This window comes from Ptychodera flava, chromosome 12 (assembly GCF_041260155.1).
Source record: "Ptychodera flava strain L36383 chromosome 12, AS_Pfla_20210202, whole genome shotgun sequence".
NCBI classification, from domain to species: Eukaryota; Metazoa; Hemichordata; class Enteropneusta; family Ptychoderidae; genus Ptychodera; species Ptychodera flava.
The window spans coordinates 19,768,729-19,790,710 of NC_091939.1; the positions used below are offsets into that span (position 1 = coordinate 19,768,729).

Here is a 21,982-nt window from a genome sequence, read left to right on the forward strand (position 1 = left end):
GTGTGTATCAAACGCTCCAGGCCAAAATGGTCCAATTTCAAAGTGTATTTCTTATTAAAGTTTTTTTATTTTAGAACAACCAATGTAAAATTGACAACACCAATTATAATTCCATTATAATGTAACATTTGTATAAAAAGCTTCCCATGTTTTCTTGAGAGCAAATTCCCAGACACGTGACAAACAATGCCACTGTGACTTGGCAATCACATGGTTGAATGTAACAGCTGCATGTACCGTACAAAAATGTTCAACGCACAAATATACATGATAAAATTTACTACAATTAACAACATTGCACCTGAATTTAACCGTATTTGATTCCATTTTGGAACAAGAAAAATAATGTTCTGATTATTTTAATACTCACTTAAAAAGGAGTTTGGCACGTCAGTTTTGGAGTTTAAGGCTATCCCCATCTATACACACACAAGAAAATGTGAGATTGCAGATGTTTGAAAGCAGAGTAGAAAATACATCTACAACAATACAAAAGGTTCATGGACAAGAATGTTATCATGTACACACTATTGTTGCCTTATTGAAAAATTTTCTGTTCTGTTGGACACCCGTCTGTTAACTTTATAAGCAATATGTGATTCAAATAGTTTCAAAAGGTTTCCGAACACTGTTGATACAACAAACTGACATAGTAACATCATTCTTGAATTACATTCAAATCACAAAATGTTGCTTCTGCAGTGAATAAAATGATAGAACCAGTGGTGAGCAGAAATAGTTACAATCCTTAGTTTTGTGGCTGACAGAGTTCATCTGATCAGATTCATCTGGTGAAAAGCCAAAATATACACCCCCACAAAAACTAGAATGTTTATTGAACAGGGTCAGTGTGCTATAATAAGATATTGTATGACACTGACTGGTTGTATTTCTAGAATATTTGAACAAGACTGACTGGATGTAGTACATATGAAAAAACACTGCCCTCGCGCAGCACATTCATTTGCACTTTTCTCTTTCATTTCTACTACATCATCACAACGGTAATCGTCTCTGTAACAATCACTGCTTTTGTTGGTTCAGCATTTGACATCTGCCTGTCATGTCGCAACCAACTCACTTGAAATGCTGTCACTACCATCTTTCCTGAAACCTTACTTTATACAGCAAGAATTACTGTGAACTTAAATTATCATTACAAATTGACAAGCTTTACTTTTCCAATCTAAAAATTTTCATGTTGACCCCGGATTTCATTTCTTAAATATGTATAATGAAAACGGTCTTGAGTTTCCTGCAATGGTGCTACTTTGAAACTGTCAATGTTGAGGTCAATGTCACCATAAAGAGATAAGGATAGTTTGTTTGCCAAGAGGTAGCATGTACATATTGATATGTTCACATAGGTCAAGATTCCATACCAAATAAACAACTTGAAAAAAATGAAATTGTCTTTAACAAAATTTTATCTCTTGAACTGAGGAAAAGATAATTGATAAAATGTCAACGACAAAGCAATTTGTCAAAGAAGCAACAAAAAGATATAATCACTTAATATACATGAATTTGTAACACTGACAACTGATAAGGAATTCATCTTGATCAAGCCGTGCATCAATGCCATCTTGTTTATGCACTTGGCGCGTTCTTAACTGAGAGAGAATGCGATCAGTTTAGTAAAAGACTGTCAACATGATATCCACATTCCACTGTACCATTACAGGTATTACAGAGCAAGTTCAGCAGCACCATACTTCACAATTTAAACACTTTGCTTGGCATGAATCAAACTAATACTGCCAATTTTTCCCCTTCAATTACTCAAGGACAACAAAGCTGCTATTTATTCATAAAACCATCAATAAATAAAAGTCACAATTTTTATGATTTTGCAAAATAAAACATCCTATGACAGCCTTCTACACTTTGAAAATAATGAACATTGAGCATGGTTTACATATATGCAGCAATGACACAGCCCCATTCAAATCCCCATCCCAGTCTCACTGAATTTCCATTCCTCTTAGTTTCCTATTCTGTTCTAATCTCACTGAAGCATGTACATCTATGTATCTGATAGCAGTTATTTGGATTCTTTTAAACTGATACAAAGTTCTTCAGTCCTACCACTTGTCGGGGCTCATTTTGAAGCTTACGGAATAATCCGAATTATTAAAGTTTTCACTGGCTTAGTTTTGTGAAATTCTGGAATTTTATTTTCCCCTATAGAGGTAACACAGGGATGGCGGCCATTTTGAATTACAAATATTGGAAAAATATTGGATAATTTGTTTCTCTCGTATCAAATTTGCAGGGTGACCCCCGATTTTTATTCTTGATTTAAAAGAGAGTGGTTAAAAGTTTCCTTGAGAAGAGTTTGAGCAAAAGACTTAGTTTAAATTTTCCATTTTCCAGGTACAAACTACTTAAATAAATATTTTACTCTACAACCATCCCTTGTTCCCTGAAGAGAAGTTCATCCGCATCATTGTAAATGATGGGTTGATATCACAGGATGATTTTGATGGGTAACATTCTCCATACCAAGGTACACAGAGTTTTGCTAAAAAGATCAGTTCTTCTCATTAAAAATAAGCAATCTTATTCCTACTGATTTTGCGGAATACTTCAATGGTACAACTGCATGGCGTTATATAAATATAATTTTCATTAACAGATTATTTTCTCTTTACTATTATTTTTTAAACGATGCTGATGCAGCATTTTGAGGAAAATTTGAGCGTGCTTTAAGATGTAGGCAACAGTTAGTGCAATCAGTTTTGAGAGATGTTTAAATAAGGGAATACTACAGTCAACATAAAGTCTTTAAGTTCAGCATTTTAATTATTTTTTGCTAGTCATGCAATCTTGTTTGCAATACTTTATGATCATTCAAGCAACCTCCCTCCATCTTCTTAAACCAAGAGTCAGACATCATCAGAAGTTGCCTGCAGTTCACACATTCCCTTTTACTCTGCATAACACAACTTTGCGAACCACTGATGCAAATCAGATAATTTTCACCCTAGCATGACCTTACATCCTGGCATTTTGCATTTGTATGAGCTTACACAAGTACATACGAAATTCCCTGCTGGCAAACACCACATTAACTGAACTCTGTTGTAAATTACAACAATAGTAATGCATTTTTCTGGTAACCAGGGTTCTCCACAGGGGGACTTTGATGGGTGGGCCACCCCTCTGCATTTTGAGCGATCATTTCATATGTTAATAGCTATACAAAAGAACATATTTTAACAACAGAAGAATATGCAAATTATAATGTGTTAAGTAAATTAAAAATTACATACTTTCCAAACTGAGGAGAACACTGGGTTACTAAAGATTGACTTTCAAATACCACAAATGCCAAGATGTAAGGCCCTGTGGTGGAATGAGCACGTCCCTTCATCAAGGAGTACAGTATGTATCACAAGATAATTTCAACTCATATTCTGGTTTTAAAATGGCAAACAAAAAGGTTGATTCTCCAAAGACTGCACAAGGCATATAATTCTGTGATACGGCTTTGCTAGTCTAACTTCATTGCACAAATTTACAGATTATTATTTTCCAAACCCAACCAAAATCCCCTCTATATTTCATTTACAGAATTATAATATTTATAATATTGTTTTCCCTTGTACTTGAAAATTTACAAAAAAGCAATGTCAAAGCGAAATACAATGAAGTAAGATGAGTGTGTATCATAGACACGGCTGTGACATGAATCTATATTGTAAAATGGACTACACGGGTAACATCAAGATCCATGGCGCACAGTTTATGATATGCATGCATGTTCTCATTCTTATCTTAACATGACAGCAAAAAGGTAATTTCATCATGTGCTCTATGCCACCTTGCAATTCCCTGAATAACAATTCTTTGGTAAATGGCAAATAGAATGTGAGGTACAAATCCAGGCATTTGTGAAATAATTAAAAATTAAGCTGAAAATTATAGAACTTAAATTTGGCGTCTTATACAGCATATGGTAGTTCATAAACTAAGTATTGGAATATTAATTACTACACGGGTATAATACCATTTTATTTTCTTAAATCACATATCACCTGCTGTAAATGTAAGCTTATCAAAGTGACAATAGCTGCATCATGCGGTATGTTTTCAGGATGTTTGCCTAATAGCGAATGAGTGTGTACACAGCTCAAACATATTCACTGCACACAGTACAGAGTCAAGGATTGCACTTTTTCAGTGGATTTGTTAGTAAACATGGAATCATACAAAAAATTGTCTGTTGCTGATAAAAATTCAGAAATTTTTTTTGTGTTCTCCCAGACCTTGAGGTCTGAGTGTTCGACATGTGATTCTGGCTTTACTTCAAAATATTTTCACCCGAGCACTATTTTTGTGATCTTGCATTTACAAGTTAGACCATTGCTAAAAAACTTTTGTATCTATTCGACATACTAATGGCTGAAGTGTGCAGTAATTTGGTAGTGGTACTACAGTTGTTGTGTGCTCACAAAAAATTTTATGACAAATTCATAGACAACAGAGTATACTCTCCATATAAGGAAGATATACTTGGAACATGGAGAAGGATGTAGTTCACAACAACTCAAGAGAAATATATGCACACCACAAGAATGTAGCTATTGTCCCTTTGATTAAAAATTTTCACAAAAATTAAGGATTTTATTTCAAGCAGTTTATTTTCTCCTATTTATCGAGAACTGTCTTTTTGTTGTTGTTGTCCAGTCTTCGCATAAAGTCGCTTCTAATGAGCCTGGAAAACAGGACCACGTTGACACACATCATAATGGTGAGCCCCAGCGACGCAACGCCCACTAGGAACAGAGGCACCAAGGTACAGTTGGCGGCAATCCACCAGGCCATCCACAGGAGGACGCCGAAGCGAAACACTATGAAAGTCATAATGTTCAAGAGACTGTTCACCGTGTAGAGCATCCCGTTCCTGGGTGTGCCGATCATTTGAAGGAGTTGCCGTCCATGAAGGAAAATGCTATTCACCTCACCGAGCAGGGACACCACTGCATAGTATATGTACTGCTTGGTCGTCAGGGCTATTCCAAAACATACGACGATCTATAGGTTGGTAACAGAATGTGAAAGAGAAGGTATAGTGTGAATAGGGAACACCACAACAGAGAGCAATAAAACAGGGTAAATTCTGCTCACAAGTGTCTGACCCTATGAGTTGTGAGTCAGTGAAGCGCCATTCTTTGTATGCATGTACCTAGGCTATATCTCACTTCAAAATGAAAACAAATCATTTATTTTCTCCCAGTTCACAATTCCACAAATAGTTGAAAGTATGCCTAATTTTTGATGAAACTGAATTCGCAGTATCCAAAACTGACTTCTTTTTTCCATGTTACAAGTCACCCTCCTATGAATGCCTTTGAACTCATAGAGGAACTACTCGCTCCCAGATGGCAGTTAAAAATCCTGATTTTTTTTCTGTTTCAAGTTACTATTGTTATTCTGTTATAAGATATTCTGGGCGTGGAGTATTGACCTCGTCGACCTTTTAACCCTTTGGCCCATGCCCATTGTCATCAATGGTGATTGTGGACCAGTTTATAAATAGGGAATGGTAGGGGTGAACAGGTCAAACAAGCCATAAACTGAACAGAGTCACCATTGCATTGTGTAATCTTCAGCTATTGAAGCATAACAATTGTCAACACCTTGCTTTGGAAATTCAACAACTGTACAGTACATGGAATTTGGAGAGTGTGAGCTGGACTGGGCACTCTGAAGCATTATGCAAGGAATAACTGAGCCAGAAATAGATAACAAGATGGATGTGATGCAAGCATCTATGTAGTGTGCAACTAACTATCGTATTGAATGAAAGTCAGTGAAAAGAATACAATGTTACATACATCATATGAAAAAATGACTGATGTTATTTACAATACATACATGCATAGGCTATAGCCAGTTCCAAGTCGTGTTTAGCGCAAGTTTGGGTACATAGGTGACTGGTTTTGGAAGCTGTGTACCCTTTCATTTGTCCTTGACCATGATTGTGTTAAGGTAGTATGCACCTCAAAATTGAAAGATTTAAACTTTTGATAAAACCTTTTCTCAAGAAAACTTTCAAGCATTCTCTTTCAAAATCAAGAATAAACTTTGCGGGTCAATGTGCAAATCTTGGTGCTAAAAATGTAACAATAATGAACTCTACACGGCTTTATCATTATTAACATAGCAATGCAGACCCTTGTATTATGCATTGAAATAAATTTGCCATTGGTATGTGGGCATGGTAGTGATTTTAATATCGCTGCAGTTATTTTAATATGCCACGCAATGCTGTCTTTAAAGCATATGCTGAAGAAGGGTATTGTGACTTACTGTTATATGGTGTAACATCAGAGGCCATGCATCTTTTATCTTCTTAAAATTTAGCATGTCATGCAAATCATAGAGAAAATAGCCTAGGGGAGAATAAAAAGTAGATATATTTATGTATTAATTACGTAGGTTTCAGTTTGAATAAACAGAGGCACAGCTTTACATAATGCCATTGTCTACTGTTACATTCTTTACATGGTAAGGATTAATTTACATCACCAACACTGGTAAAGCAATCTTGTTTGTGAATTGTGCAACTGAACACTGACTTATAAAGGGTACATACTGTGACAGAAACAATCAAAGGGTCACGACTCCGTCAAAAACTGAAAAAGAATTTCACTCTTCCACTGTACATGGATGTAGTGTTGTAAGCCACAGATCCGTATATTTGTGAAAAGAAAAGTTTCACATCTATCCATCCATTCTGAACCTGAAGTGCATGGACAGATAAAAGCCAGCAAAAGCTAAAAATTCAAAATACCTTCCACAAAATTTGTCCATAAAGTCAAAATGTCATGAATTTGTCAAAAATGGCATTTTTAAATCGCTCTTTTGGACATACATCATTACAAAAATTCCCATTTTTCTTAATTTTTCATTTTCATGTAAGTTGATTCCTTTTTGATCACACCTCTACAGTACTATTGAATAATGTGAAATGCAAAGCTGACAAAAAAAATACAAAACACAATACATAGAACACGTCTAAGTTGTCTGAAACACACAGGAGATATCTAAAATAGATTTGTCAAATATTCCATAACTATATTCACGTGAACTATACACACTGTTGAAGATATTTTGTATCGACCTTCTACAAGTCTCCTGCAGTATCCATTTAAAAACATTTTTTATGTCTAGACAATGTGCCTTGTTCAGTATATATGTTTATGGTTTCATGATATTTTATGGTTTAAAGTGTTTACCCAATGGCCAAGTCACTCTCTCAGAAATTGTTGACCTTCTGTCATGTTGCAGCCCAGTTTCCTTGGTTACCTAGTTGCCATGGAAACTATCACACACACGTAAACTATTGTACTTACCTACTGACACAGCAACTAAGAGTTCACCTAGAAGATTGTGCCTGGTTATAAGATCTTCAGTGATATCAGGATATTTGTATAAGCTGTTAAACAAACAAACAAACAAAGTCAGTCAGTCTGCCTTTTTTTTCAGAAAATTAACAGATTTTGCAATTTCTGTTCTAACAAGGCAGTGTTTGATATGATTCTGAATTATTTTTGTTTCTTACAAAAATTTTACAGTGTTATTTTCATCTAGCTATTGGTTCGCAATGCTTGACAACAATAGCTAGAGTGTATAGTGCTGTCTCCAACCACTATCTTGAAACATATTGAATTGCTTATTCTCTGCAGTTGCATGTTTTTCCATTGTGTACTTACCAGTACCTGCAATGAAGAAACTAGGCTTCTCTCAGCTTTCTTCTTTACATTTACAAATATACAGTTATTTAACAATTTGTATAAATGCTGGTGCAGAGTTTAAACAACAGATTACATTTCCATAAACCATTCTTCAACACATCAAAATCATAGCTAAAATATTACTATTTCTTGACAAAATTTTCCGTTATTAATGCATTTTCCATCTCATTTGTTCTGTTCAGCTTCTAAACTATAATTTGTCCTTCCTTTGCCAAACACATTCACTTTGTTACATCTGTGCCTATAAATACAGTTTTATAATTTTTTGTTAATAATCTTCTTTCCTCCAAGGAATCTGAATTTATAAACGGTGGTTGACCTTCAGTAGGAAATAGTGATCTACCAGCAATAATCAAGGAACTTGCTACCAAACACTATCTTCTGCAACTTGTTCCGTTTGACTTCATGTGTCTTCCATTCAATGTCCATCATTACTTTGACTATATATATGGTTATTTTTTATTTACCTTAACTACATTTACTATATACGGTTTGTTAGTTTGTACTTGAATTTGATTTTTTTTTGAGACACCCAGAGTTGAACAGTACAAACTTTGAAATCATTTATTTTTCACAGAGATTCAATCTTACAGTTTTGATGATACAGACACTGCAACTTGGATTTAAATACACTAATTTTGCACATAAAACAATAGAATATATTGTTATTCATCATTTCCGCTAGGAGTTAAATTATGGATTTTTATCTGTCGTCCAAAATGGTACAATTAAATTCCAGTGAATAATTAATATTTTTGCAGTACTCGGAAAACTCAGCTTGGTAAAGAGACAATTTTTTTACAGTCTTTACCGATTGCCTTTCAGTATCATTACCAGGGTAAAAAATTATGGCATATCTCTTGAATACAAAATATAATTTGTTATCAATGACATCATGGTATTTAAATCCCTGGCCTAAAAGTAGCATGAACCGTATGTGTAGAGTTTTAACTCATGATAATGCAATGACATTTATTTTTAGAATGTGGCCATGTCCAGCATGACTCACATTTTAACATACAGCATGTGCTACTAGTAAACGGTGTGTAGTATGAGCTCACTCATTTCATAACACATGACAACACAATCACGTGTTTCCGACCAGATGTCTCTTTCATGGTTCTAATTGCATTGTCTCATTTGTTCTGAGCTTGTTCAGCTGATTGTTTTGTCTTTATAAATATCTCACATAACTGTATTCAATGATCCTGGTGGGGTATTTACATGTTTAGCTTCTTTAACATTTGTAGATTAGTCAACCATGGTTCTCCACAAGGGGATATTTTGGGGTGGGACACCCCTCTTTTTTTTGAGGAATCTCTTCATATGATAATGACTATACAAAAGAATTCATTTTCACAACAATAGAATATGCAAATTATGTATGTTATGTAAATCGCCCACCCCTTTGTTTTTCCAAACTGTTAGAAAGGAACACTGTCAACTATAGGTTTTACAATTGTTTTCGCTACTAGGCAGTAAATCTTCCTACTCCCCATTGGCACAAAATCACCCAGTTTGAAGTGATAGACATGATGCAACAAGCTGTATTTCCTTGATATTGGATTGGATCATTTCCAATTTTTAAAATAAATCCTTGACCAGAAAAAGCAACACATTTACTCTTATAAATGTGACCAACTTGTCGTTTCCTACTTCCTGAAGGAAAATGTTGACTTCCTCTATACATTGCCTTTTCACTAAAACAAAGCAATGTGGGTGTGACATGATCAGATGATAGCCTCCGAACCAGAAACCAATTCTAACTCAACGTTGGGAATTTCTGGAAAATTCTTGGCAAGCTAGAAAATTCTCTGATATCAATGAGAACTTTTTTTGCAAAGGTGGCGTGTCAACTTGGCATGTTGCTTCCAAAATTTTAATCTTTGACAGTAAACTGTTGTGAGATCTGCACAGGTGCCTATGACAAAACATTTTTTCCGTTATCCTGTAAGTAATGTGCTAGCCTTTCAATATCACCCTTTCATTTTCTGTGAAAATCATAGATGCTTAAAAAGGCAAAATAGGAAAAATTTAAAACAGACTACCAACCATTCAGTGACACACATCTAATCTCCTGTAGACGTGGTGTAGACACAGTTGTTACAAACAGTCAGACATAAATAATCAGTTGCTGCTGCAGTCAAAACAATTTGCTTACATATATTGCACTACACAGCTACTTAGAGAACTTGCAGGTACCATCAAATTTGTCATAACTGAAGACCTCAGTGGGAAGTGTGGTTTGGAACTGTATTAGGACCAGCATGTGTTTCACAGATTTACGCCACCTCATCCTGACAAAACAATTTCACGAGATTAAGTAGTTATAGGTGCTTGGAAGAAATAACATTTACATTCTTCCAATCTTGTCTATTAATGATTATAAAGTGTACTAAGCACTAGTGGTGGTTAACAATATTTCTACAAATCACCTGGTGTATAGGCACGACAGTTTCTGACTAAATTTGCATCACTGGCCTTGGTGCACAACAAATGATAAACAATTGGGCAGATGTTTGTTACTGAAATACTTTCGTTCAGTAGACTTACAGCTGGCAGGGCTGATCTATCACATGCTTTCCTGGAACTTGTAAGTTCTTCCAAATTCAGTAGCATGTGCCATTTTCAACAGCCAGAATTCTTGCAATTTCTCAAAAAAGACTTGTGAAAAGCAGGTGAAGTTGCATTTTTAAAAACTTTTGCAAGAACTGAGTTGTGGAAGTACGGTACTGTATATTGTATAATAACTGCACAGTAACTTCTGTCAAAAATGTCTACAATGCTCAGAAAAGGGACCCACAAAAAAGGGGACCACTATATTGAATGTGGCCTTACTATAGAGTGTGGGTATCACATTATTTTAAAGGCAGGTGGTGCACTGAGAGCCATGAAGGCGCGACATAGGCTTTTTCTTTATTATCGGATAATATCGTCTAAAATTTCTAAGTTAGAGAGTTCCAGGAACATGAGACCAAAGTGATCTTACAGGGATAATATTATCGATTTTATCCGATAAAACACTAACAGCGTTTTTAGAATTTTCAACGCAGCTGCTTCTAATATTAGACTCTATCTTAGATTTTAGACGATATTATCGATTTTATCGGATATTATCCGATAAAACAGCATGTCGGGCATCTGCCCCTTCGTCTAATATTAGACTCTAACTTAGATTTTAGACGATATTATCGATTTTATCGGATATTATCCGATAAAACAGCATGTCGGGCATCTGCCTCTTCCCCACTCGTCTATTATTAGACTCTAACTTAGATTTTAGACGATATTATCGATTTTATCGGATATTATCCGATAAAACAGCATGTCGGGCATCTGCCCCTTTGTCTAATATTAGACTCTAACTTAGATTTTAGACGATATTATCGATTTTATCGGATATTATCCGATAAAACAGCATGTCGGGCATCTGCCTCTTCCCCACTCGTCTATTATTAGACTCTAACTTAGATTTTAGACGATATTATCGATTTTATCGGATATTATCCGATAAAACAGCATGTCGGGCATCTGCCTCTTCCCCACTCGTCTAATATTAGACTCTAACTTAGATGGTAGAGTCTAATATTAGACGAGTGAGGTATGGCTGATATCCGACATGCTGTTTTATTGGATATTATCGTCTAAAATCGATAATATCGTCTAAAATCTAAGTTAGAGTCTAATGTTAGACAGGTAGTGAAGTGGCCAATATATTATCCAATAAAAGAGCATGTCTGGCATCTGCCCCTTCCCCACTCGTCTAATATTAGACTCTAACTTAGATATTATCCGATAAAACAGCATGTCGGGCATCTGCCCCTTCCTTTTCGTCTAATATTAGACTCTAACTTAGATTTTAGACGATATTATTGATTTTATCGGATATTATCCGATAAAACAGCATGTCGGGCATCTGCCCCTTCCTTTTCGTCTAATATTAGACTCTAACTTAGATAACTTAGATAATATTATCCGATAATGCCTATAGTGCCAATGTCGCGGTATCCTCCTGAGAGGTGAACCAAAGAAAGGATAACAGTAATATATAAAATTCAGTATCATAAATCTCTTGATATCAGGATGCATTCAGGCACCATTTTACAAGTGGTTTTGCCACAAACTAATGAGTACATCAAATTGCCATACACAAAACACAGACACCTTATAATTACGGCACTGTGTATAGTGTATTGCAATTTTGACTTGACGTCATCAGTTTTTGGCTATACCGCTTGTAAAATGATGCCTGCATTCATTTAATTTCTGAAACAATCGCACTGCAGGTATATAATCAGTACAAACAGACTTGCTTTCATTGAGTCTGAGGATTATTTTGTAAGAGGTCATTCAGAGTCAGATAAAGTGTGCCATCCATTATACACACATTTTGAATCAAATTGGATGCCATACACAAGAGGAGGCCGTTCTGTAAAGAGCCTTTATTATAATTAATTAAAATGTTACGGGACAGTGACAAAGTGGTGACGGCTATAAAGAGGTGACCCCCAGGCTCTGTAAACGTAACCAGGGAGACAAGTTTGACTGTACACACTTAACCTTCAGATTTTCTAAACCCCTCTTTAACAGAGCAAAAGAATGCAGGAACTTGAGTTTGAAATGATATTGATACTAATAACACTTGTCCCTGTACTTGTTCACAGAAAGAGACACACAACACCTGATTTGGGAGAAACCATTTGACCATGGAGGTGTGGGCATTGTTCATACAACAAATCACTACCGTATAATCGTATATATGTGGACAATGCGTATGTAGATAAGCATAGCCATAAAGACGATACAATTCAACAGCGCCTGTAACTACAAATCATACCGATCCCAGCACTTCCAGATGATTAAAATCATTAAAAACTTTCAAGAAGCTGAAGCCCCAAAAGCATGGAGGTAAAAAACGTCCTGCTGCTACCCCCATGTTCTATGATGGTACAACTTCATCAAGCTTTTTCACTGGTGTTTATAAAGTTACATAACAGTGGTTTCAGCATGTTTTAGACCACAGCTAGCTTGCTCTGTGTGCAAGCCAATTTGTTGTTGCAGGCTACACCACGGTCCCTTGTGGAGGGACCGTGGCTACACCTGACACCTTTGGTGTAGCTTGTAAGAATTAACACATGGACACCTGCATGTAGAACCAGCTTTCCTGATGGGAATAACAGTTTAAGAAATACGAAACACAAAAATTGCTTCAGCAAACTGTAGAGGCAAAGTTGGACTGACATTTGATGTATTTTTGATCATTTGCCTGACATTGTCGAGAAACTTTTAATATTTTGCAAAACTTGTGGCAGTTTGAGTTTGCTAATTTCTCAGGTGGCTGACTAAATCCCCTTCTTAATCAGCGTCTTCAAACAATGTCAAAAACCACAAATACCAGGAGCTTATATTTGATGTTCAACATTATCAGAACTAAACATCAAACCACAGGAAAAATGAAACTGACCATCCCTTCATAAGAGTTTCTAAAATTTTCTGACAGAGTATAGTGGTCAAAAAACAAAGTAATCTAGCAGCTGCTATTTAAAATTGAAAATGACAGAAAACATTCACACATCATTATAGTATACCAATATAATTATGTCAGATGAACATTTTTTGTCTCCCTTTTTTCATAATAGTGTGCCCTCCATGCTCTTGATCATGTCAATAAAATACACCAGACTCAAAGGTCAACTGTACTATCTTGTACTTGTGCAAAATTTCTTAATCACCAAGCACAAAATCAATGAGAAGCACCAGTATTGATTTTGTGATATCAACCATGTCCTCTGGTGATATTATTCAGTACAATCCACAACAAACCCAATCCACGAATTTAACACCAAACCTTCAGATTTATATAAATTATTTACCATTTTATCATTTTTTTTCAAATACAGTCTGCTTACACAGGTAAACCATTAACCCTTTATCCTGCCAAGTTCATGTCACAATCAGGCCAAGTTTGCTGAAACTAGTGAAACACACCATATCCCATATGGACTGTCTTTGAACCAAAACTTTGGAAAATTTGAAGGCCCTAACATAGTAACAATAAACAGGACTTTCACAGACTATAGTTTTGGCTAAATACCACTTTTTACTTACTTGGCAGATACGGAAGTGATACTGTCTGGCAGGAACAAGGTTCTAATTTGTTTTCTGCAGCTAGTCTAGATTTTCTCACTGATACACATTGACCCGGCAATTATTTGCATTGTAACTGGCCGAGAAAATACCACCTTTATAAAACCGATAAGAAAATAGTCCATGAATATCGATCAAATGTAAAAATGATTTGCCAAACTTTCAAAGGCATTGGTGTCTGGCCCGGCTCCTTCGTATTATTATGGCAACATCGGCAGAGCTTTCGCGTGAATCGTGGAGTCGAACGCCTGTGAGCCTGTGGTCTAAACCCCGCCACTCGTGAACGAAATAATGTTAACAATTTAGAACATTTTTGAGATAAGAGACAGCCTTACGACTTTTTCATTTCCAACTTTCGTTAACAACGCGTTTTAGCAACTCTGTTGCGACAACGTGTGTTTTCATATTTGCAGAGTGCACGCCTACAACAATTCTATTCCGCCAAACACAGAATATGGAACGACTGCAGTCACGAAAGTCAAAAATTATGCACCTACCAAACAACTGACCATGACCCGACCACGGAGGCATGGACAAATGATGTCGCAATGTTGCGCCAGTTGCACTGTATCTTCAAGGTTTTGTCGGGAGGTTGAACGATGTCATTTATCGAAGAGTTGATCCAGTGAAAAATAATGGCTGCGGCGAACACTGTCGCAGCGGAGAGACTGTTGTTGATAGGAGTACCGGTTAAGTCTTCAATATATTGCACAGAACTCCCGTAACTCACATCTCCATCTAACGTGCTCATCTTATATTTTCCCTAAACTAATCGAAGAAAGGATGACAGTATTGTTCGTTTGTGAAACGGCGTCCTTCACGTCTCTTGCATTCTGCTATGGCTCTCCACACCTTTCATTCCACTGTTCGACACAGAAAATTGGGCGGTGGACACTCTTACCAATACCGTGGATGACCTTTGACTTTAATTCTTACGAGTTATATAACTTCGAATTGTCTTGCGCAAGCGCAATATTACCCTGATTTTTTTTGAATAATTGACCGAGTATCGTGATCATGACGCGTATGCTGACAGGGCAGTGCACTTTGCGAGCGGCGCGGTGAATTGAAGCCCTACTAAATATACTGCAAGTTCATGTACCGTGACAAGCCAAGAAAACTGATTGTCTATGCATGGGCGAGTTGGTCGATGTCACGGTCCGTTGGAGGGACTGTTGAAAAACATGCGTTGTCCTAGCTACGCCCCTTGAACTGTTTGTAGAATTCTGTACATGTGTTGTTTTAACGGTATAGCCCCGAACGAACCAGCGCGTGGTTGTTGGAGGCGCGGACGATGGCAAACAAACTGATCTGCACGCAATGTCAATATTACAAGTCACAGTCCAACGTCTATCCTGCTCACAGGCGTGTGGAGTGTTTGGTGTCAAGTAATTTTTTTCTGCGTAGGCCTATACGACATCTTTAGCAATTCCACGCGCCCGCGGTTCTGCTCACTTTAGTGTGAAAGTCAAACCAACAAAAACACCTAACTTGCATTATATTTTTCAAACAATAGGCCTAAATGTGCTTATAGCCTAGAGCAGATTGCAGAAAACAAACCTAGGGTCTAAAAAAAGAAGAAGACAAATATGAGTTTCGGTTGAACAAATACACACTTTGAGGAGTTTTATGCACATGGACGTCGGGTTTCAATAATTTATTAACGTACATGTAAGAAACACAAAATTTAGCCTACATGTAAGAACAAAATGTGTTATAGAATAAGACAAACATGAACTTTTGGGGGAAACGCGTAAATGCGAGTGAAACAAACCCAGAATTTAGAAAAGGAAGTAGGCCTAAATCAAGAAAGAAAAACATGGGCAACATAAACTTAAAGGGGGAAAAAACAAAAATGGGTTTAAAGAACATGAAGGTAAGTTAGTTCAAGAATATTGTAACTTCACAATTGACATGTATGTCCTGGGGATGTCCCCGTGTGTCGAAGTTCATACCATCGTTCACATAGTCATGAAGCTGTTCAAGAACGTTTTTTGTCATTTACAGTTATTGACAACAATGGCAAAAATAAAATTTTATTTCAGTAATTTCCCTAACCATGAACTGTGAAGTCACTCTGTAACTGCACGCGCACGTTCAGCTGAATCTTGGCCGTGGCGGCGTTGATGGCGCATGTGCTATAGCTGTTAAACTTTAGATATATTTTCCGTTTATTCTTGTCAAGTTCTGTTTAAAAAGTAAAGTGCAACTTCTTTACATCCTTCTAAAAATTCACATTTAGAAGCTCAGACACTCCAAGAAGACCTCTGTGTGGTGCAATATTCTTGTTTTACTTACTACTGAATTTTTGTACGGACAGAATTCATTCCAGGGCAACAAGCACATTTATCTCATAGGCTTGTACAGGGCGATCAAATGGCAGTCATACACAGAATCAAACATCCCAACACCTTGTGTTCTATACAGTTATTGTACAAACATATGGGACTATAAAATATATATTAATACTTGTAAAGTATGAAGACCGCCTGAAGCATATACTAGTATAACGAGGTAGCGCCGCCTATGACTGATAGAGTGCATGATCCTATTTTCCAGTGATCAAGTTAATCTATACTACGCCACCTGGTGGCCTAATACACATGTTTGTTCGTTTCTTTGTTCTAGAAATGCCCATGAATTACGTATACTCCTACCGCAAGGACAAGGCTTGATATCGATTGGTCTCCGAATTTGTCATTTCTTTCTTTTTTTTCATTATTGAGAAGTGAACAACTCGCTAAAATTGGATAAATTGATGATTCATAGTTTTAAAAGTGTAATGAAATAATCTTTGATGTGCATGTTCCAAGTAAAAAATATCAACTTGAAAACAGAGAAACCTTTGAACACTCTTACTAGTATTTTCCGTTTCATTTCACAATGAAAGTACAAACCAGACCACGATTAAACATCCTGCTTTCCTACCGCCTGCGCTGGGTGATTACTGTACTTTTGCCATTCACTGTACTTTTAACTTTACTTTATTGTCATAACACTTGCGACACGTCTAGCAGGGTGGGCAATGGTTGTTACATGATAAAAAGTGATCAAAAAGAGACCTATAACAAAACAAAAGCAGAACCATAATACTTTACTGTATCTAGCAAAAAGAACAAAACAAACTTGCAGGATACAGAGCGACTTCTCAAGTAGGAAAAAAACGTAAACCCTGGAGAACTCATATTATGAGTGGATAAAGCGAGTGGGGAAAATATCAGTGAGATTCATTTCTAATATTCATACATTCATTTATATATTTTGCTAGTGGTACACATATTATTTCGGTGTAACGTTCATCACATATATTAGTTTATTTTTTGTGGTCAACTCATTGAATCGGGGATTGTACAGTTGGATGTTGTCAATAAGTTGGTTTCTCTGCAGTGAATATCTATTACAATGGCGTAGGAAATGTATTTCATCTTCTATTTCTTGATTGTTACAGTAATCACATGTTCTGTTAATAAGTAATCTTTTTGTATGTCTTCCTGTTTCTATTTTCTGTTTATGGTTACTTAATCTGAACTTGGTGAGAGATTGCCGTAGTTTGGGATTTTTTATATGGTTAAGATATTTTTCTTGCTGAATGTCCTTAAAAATTCTATATGTTCTTAACTTGTTTCCACAGTCTTTGTTCTTATTGTCACAATATATTTCTTTTTTCCATTTTATTACATCTAGGGTTTGCAATGCTAGACTTATGTTTGATAATTCTGTCTTTGAGAGTATCGTCTGAGATTCAAGGAGGTTATTTTCATTTATACTTTCACGTAGAGAATGGATACATTTATACCATTTGCTACTCATACTTTTGTTGACTAAGAATGCAACTTTCAGAAAGGGATTATTACTGTTATGAATGCAATTGTAATATTTTAGAAGTTGTATTTGTATCAACATTTCAGCAGGGTATCTTCGTAATTCCCCATAGATTGCAAGTTAAGGAGAATTTTTTTGATATTTTAAACAAGAAACGGCATAAATTTAAATTTACCATTTGGAGAGATTGTTGATCCTAAATAGTTGTACTGTTTTACAATTTTGAGGTCCCCATCCCCAAAAAAGAAAGTGTCATTTTGTTAGACTATTAGATTTGTTGAAAATCATTATTTTAGATTTCTCTGTATTTACTCTAAGTTTCCAGGTTTGTGTATATATGTGATAGTTTATCTATACAGTTTTGCAGTCCTTCTTCTGATCTGGATAGAATGACAATGTCATTCGCATCTAGCAGGCAGCTTATTACATGGCTGTTAAGAGTATACGTGAATCACAGTTTTCATCATCAAAAATGTCTGGCAGATCGTCAATAAAAATGTTAAAAAGTGTAAAGCTTAAATTGCATCCTTGCTTTACTCCTATGTTAGATTTGAATGAGTCTGTTAGTCCTTCCTTAGTTTTGATTCTGTAATTAATGTTATTATACATGTTTTTAATGATAATATTAAACACCTGTCCTGAAATGTTGTTTTTTAGTAATTTTAAGTACAATCCCTTATGCAATACTCTATCAAAGGCCTTCATAAACTGAAAAATCCGTCGCACGAGGGCGCTCTTTGAGCTCCCCTCACAAATATATATATATATATATATATATATATATATTATATATATATATATATATATATATATATATATATATATATATATATATATGAACAGCGTGTACGTTTTGAGAGAGTTGCATCGGGTCAAATAATGATAGCATCCTTGTAGTGTTTCTTATGACATGATGTACATTACGTTTGAAAAAACAACACAAACAACAACAAAACAACACAATAGTTATGTTTGTTGAAATTTTTATGGGAGAATAACAACAACACGACTAATAAACATAGACAACAATACAAACAACAACAACAATACAAACAGCAACAACAACCAGACTTCTGAGTCCCCTGCGTTCGGACTGGGAAATCGGAATCGAACGGATAACTGAAACCATGTCATGGAAAAACTTACAATCTGAAGACTGGGAATATTAGAAATCTGTCTTTTAAAAGCAGGGCAATGATCGCTGCATCAAAACGTGATAATTAGCAGACGATTATGTACCGATAGGAAGCATGAACCAAACAAAATTACAGAACTTTGTTTGGAGAGGCAAACGTGCAGTAATAAAAAAAAAGGTGTTTTCGTTCAAAAATATTGAAGACTGCGTCAAAAAGTCAAAAAGTTGTTGATATTGAAGAAAAGATAAAGAACTGATTTGAGCTATCGTGGCTCACCAAATTGCCTGTCAATGACGACCCCGAAACCAGGGCAACCTAATTTACCGGTAAGTAAACCATCGAGAATCCATCTCAATTTCAAAGTCAGCAATTACCAGATTCAAAAGTTGTGCAGGTACTGTATTGAATGAGAGGAAGTCACTAGGACTTACCGGTAACTTTTGCGAAACAGGATCTTCTGGTTGAAGGTTTGTGGCACAAAAAGTGATATCGTGTGACTGAAATACATTCTTGATTATAACAAAAATGACTACCTCAAACTGGGGGAAATAATTGCTTAATCAAATTAGAGGGGTATAAACAGACACACACAAGAGCGAGGAAATGAAGGCAGAATGTGCAACACTATTGAATTCCATTCCAGACGAAGAAAGTTATGATATCCTTTACTTCAAAAACTGTGGTCAAATAAAGAAATGTGTCAACACGAAATCACTTTACTGGAAATTGACTGACGTAAAAGTGGAATAAAGTCAAAGGTCAAAATCGCCAAAGTTGATTGAAAAATTTGGTCTGAACATAGATCTTATCGGCCTCAATAAAACTTGTTCATGCAGTCCTTTTAATTCAACATGAATTGTAAACATCATAATGCATAATTTGAAGATAATCCACAAAGCCTAATCACAGGAAACCTGGCAAAAAGTTGTAAGTGATTGGAATATTATATTCACAGCAAAGACGTGACCAATATATGTAAAAATGCAAACATGCAAAAGAAATTCGTTAAAATGTATTTCTTACTATTATAGAAAAGGTGTAAACTATACATACATTTTGAAATGTAACCGACCCAGGTGCTCGACTTTGGCATGTCGTTGTTATTGGCAGTAAATAAACACGAGACGTTGAGATAGCGATGGGTCATCCTTTTACATGCATCCTTGCTGCTCTCGTTAACTGTTGATAACCTCACATGAGATAATACAGGGAGGCATACGGCATCTCTACTTTGCGTGTATGATAACTGATTGTCCAGACTATGTCACTGCTATTAGCCGCTCGTTATTCGATTATTAGTACAGTTGGTAGAAAATGTCTGATTATATCCTGGACCAGGAAAAGGACTTAAGATCTGACAGAAAATGAACAAGGTAAGTCAGGTAAGTGAGCACAAACTTCTCGATACTGACTGTTAAAATTGCGGTCTTTTGCTACACTATTTTCCCACAGGCGTTCCGATCGTCGTTTCACGAAGCATCTGTGATACAACAAATATCATAGGGGCTTCGCGAAGCGAAGGTCGGAACACTTGTGATATTCCAAACCCTAAGCTTAGCCTTAGCGACTCCTGTAAAGTTTCGGTCAGTCTTGGTCTTTTACATCGCTGCCATTTAATAAAGTGGCTGTGGATACGAAAGCTTGTGTAAACTCGTATACTCATCCACACGAACCATGATCTCTACAGAAGTGGTATGGATAATATATCCCCGCTCTTTCTGTTAATAGCAGTGACGGAAAGTCGAACCATTTCTTTTACACATGTAAATTCTCTGACACCTGCTTCTGGGACAAATTTAAAATATGAAGTTTGTATGGAGAGAGATAAACCAGAGAGTAATTGTTGAAAATGGATTAAAATACACCCAACAATTATTGATAATTAAGAAATTTGCCATTAGAATATTGGCAAGCACACTTCATTATTGTGTTACAATACAAAAACCTGTTGAAATACGAAATATACCGTGCTTGTAGTTTTCACAGACGCGATTCTTGAAATACTGCCCTCTAGCAGCAGATTCTCGAAGACAGCAGTCATATGGAAGATTCATGAGGTCTGTATATAGCACATGTTGTACCATAGGCCCAAAAAAGTCTATAGTTGTACAAACTTTTCACCGAATTAAATTTCTTTAATGGAACAGTACTTCTGATAAGACATTTTGGCATTGATAAGGGTATGCGTAGACGAGCTCGTGGCCGTCAAAAAAAAAGAAAAAGAAAAGAAAGAAAAGAAAGATTCCTCAAGGAGATGATGACAAAATTTCACCCCGACACTGATGCCAGTGAAAATTTTGATAACTTTGTTGATATTTCTGATGTGCCATTTACAGCAACTGTTATATTGCAATGAGCAGCATTTAATCTGTATCACAATCAGCATTCATGTTGACAATAACATCAGTATTTAATACAGCTGTTTTCGAAGTCTGCTATTGTTTCAGTCTAATAGTTACCGTGTACAGTGTCTGGAATGGTTCAAAATTCTTCATTACCTACTTTGAAACCATCGTATTGCTAACAAGGACATCATCATCTCCTTTTTCTTAAAGTTTTTCACCAGCAGAGCTAGAATGATTTTTTTTTGCCAACAAGTTCGCTGAGCATGTCAGGTTTTGCAACCACATATACACCAACCCTGCTTCCTTGTGTTTACATAATGACCGGGCAACAGTTTGTCAATACTTCGATATCATCTCCATTATTTCATGAAAGTCCTCCCCTTTTATTTTTGAGCCATATGACTATGGTTGAATCTTCTGTGCGTATTATTAACTTTGCACTACAGCCAGTAGCTGCACATATAGTACCGCTACACCCTTCTGTGTGTGTTCCGTTGACTGCATGCACCATGTATGTCTGTTAATGTTTTCTCTAAAAGTACATTGTAAACTTCCCTTCAAAGAAAAAGGTTTTCCTGTACAACGCATTTCTCTGAATTTTTTGTTTCAATTGTAACAGTCGTTGAATAATATCTAGTATGACACTGTTGTAGACAAACCTTGGCTCTGAGAAGCTCATTTTGCTGATAATGGATTTTGAAACTTCACCTCAAAGGAAACAACACAACATTTTCAGTCATGTTTATACATCCAAAATGTCCGAGGC

General features: G+C 36.1%; 1 protein-coding gene across 1 annotated transcript; it reads right to left on the minus strand.

Moving 5' to 3' along the window:
* Positions 1–45: 45 nt before the first annotated feature.
* LOC139145353 (TLC domain-containing protein 2-like) lies at positions 46–14,827 on the minus strand. Its single transcript, XM_070716462.1, has 4 exons — positions 14,411–14,827; positions 7,365–7,447; positions 6,319–6,401; positions 46–5,040 (listed from the first exon to the last, which is right to left on the minus strand). Exons 1-4 carry the CDS (start codon positions 14,662–14,664, stop codon positions 4,654–4,656), a joined length of 807 nt encoding a protein of 268 aa, XP_070572563.1. The 5' UTR covers positions 14,665–14,827; the 3' UTR covers positions 46–4,653.
* Between the last annotated feature and the right edge of the window lie 7,155 nt (positions 14,828–21,982).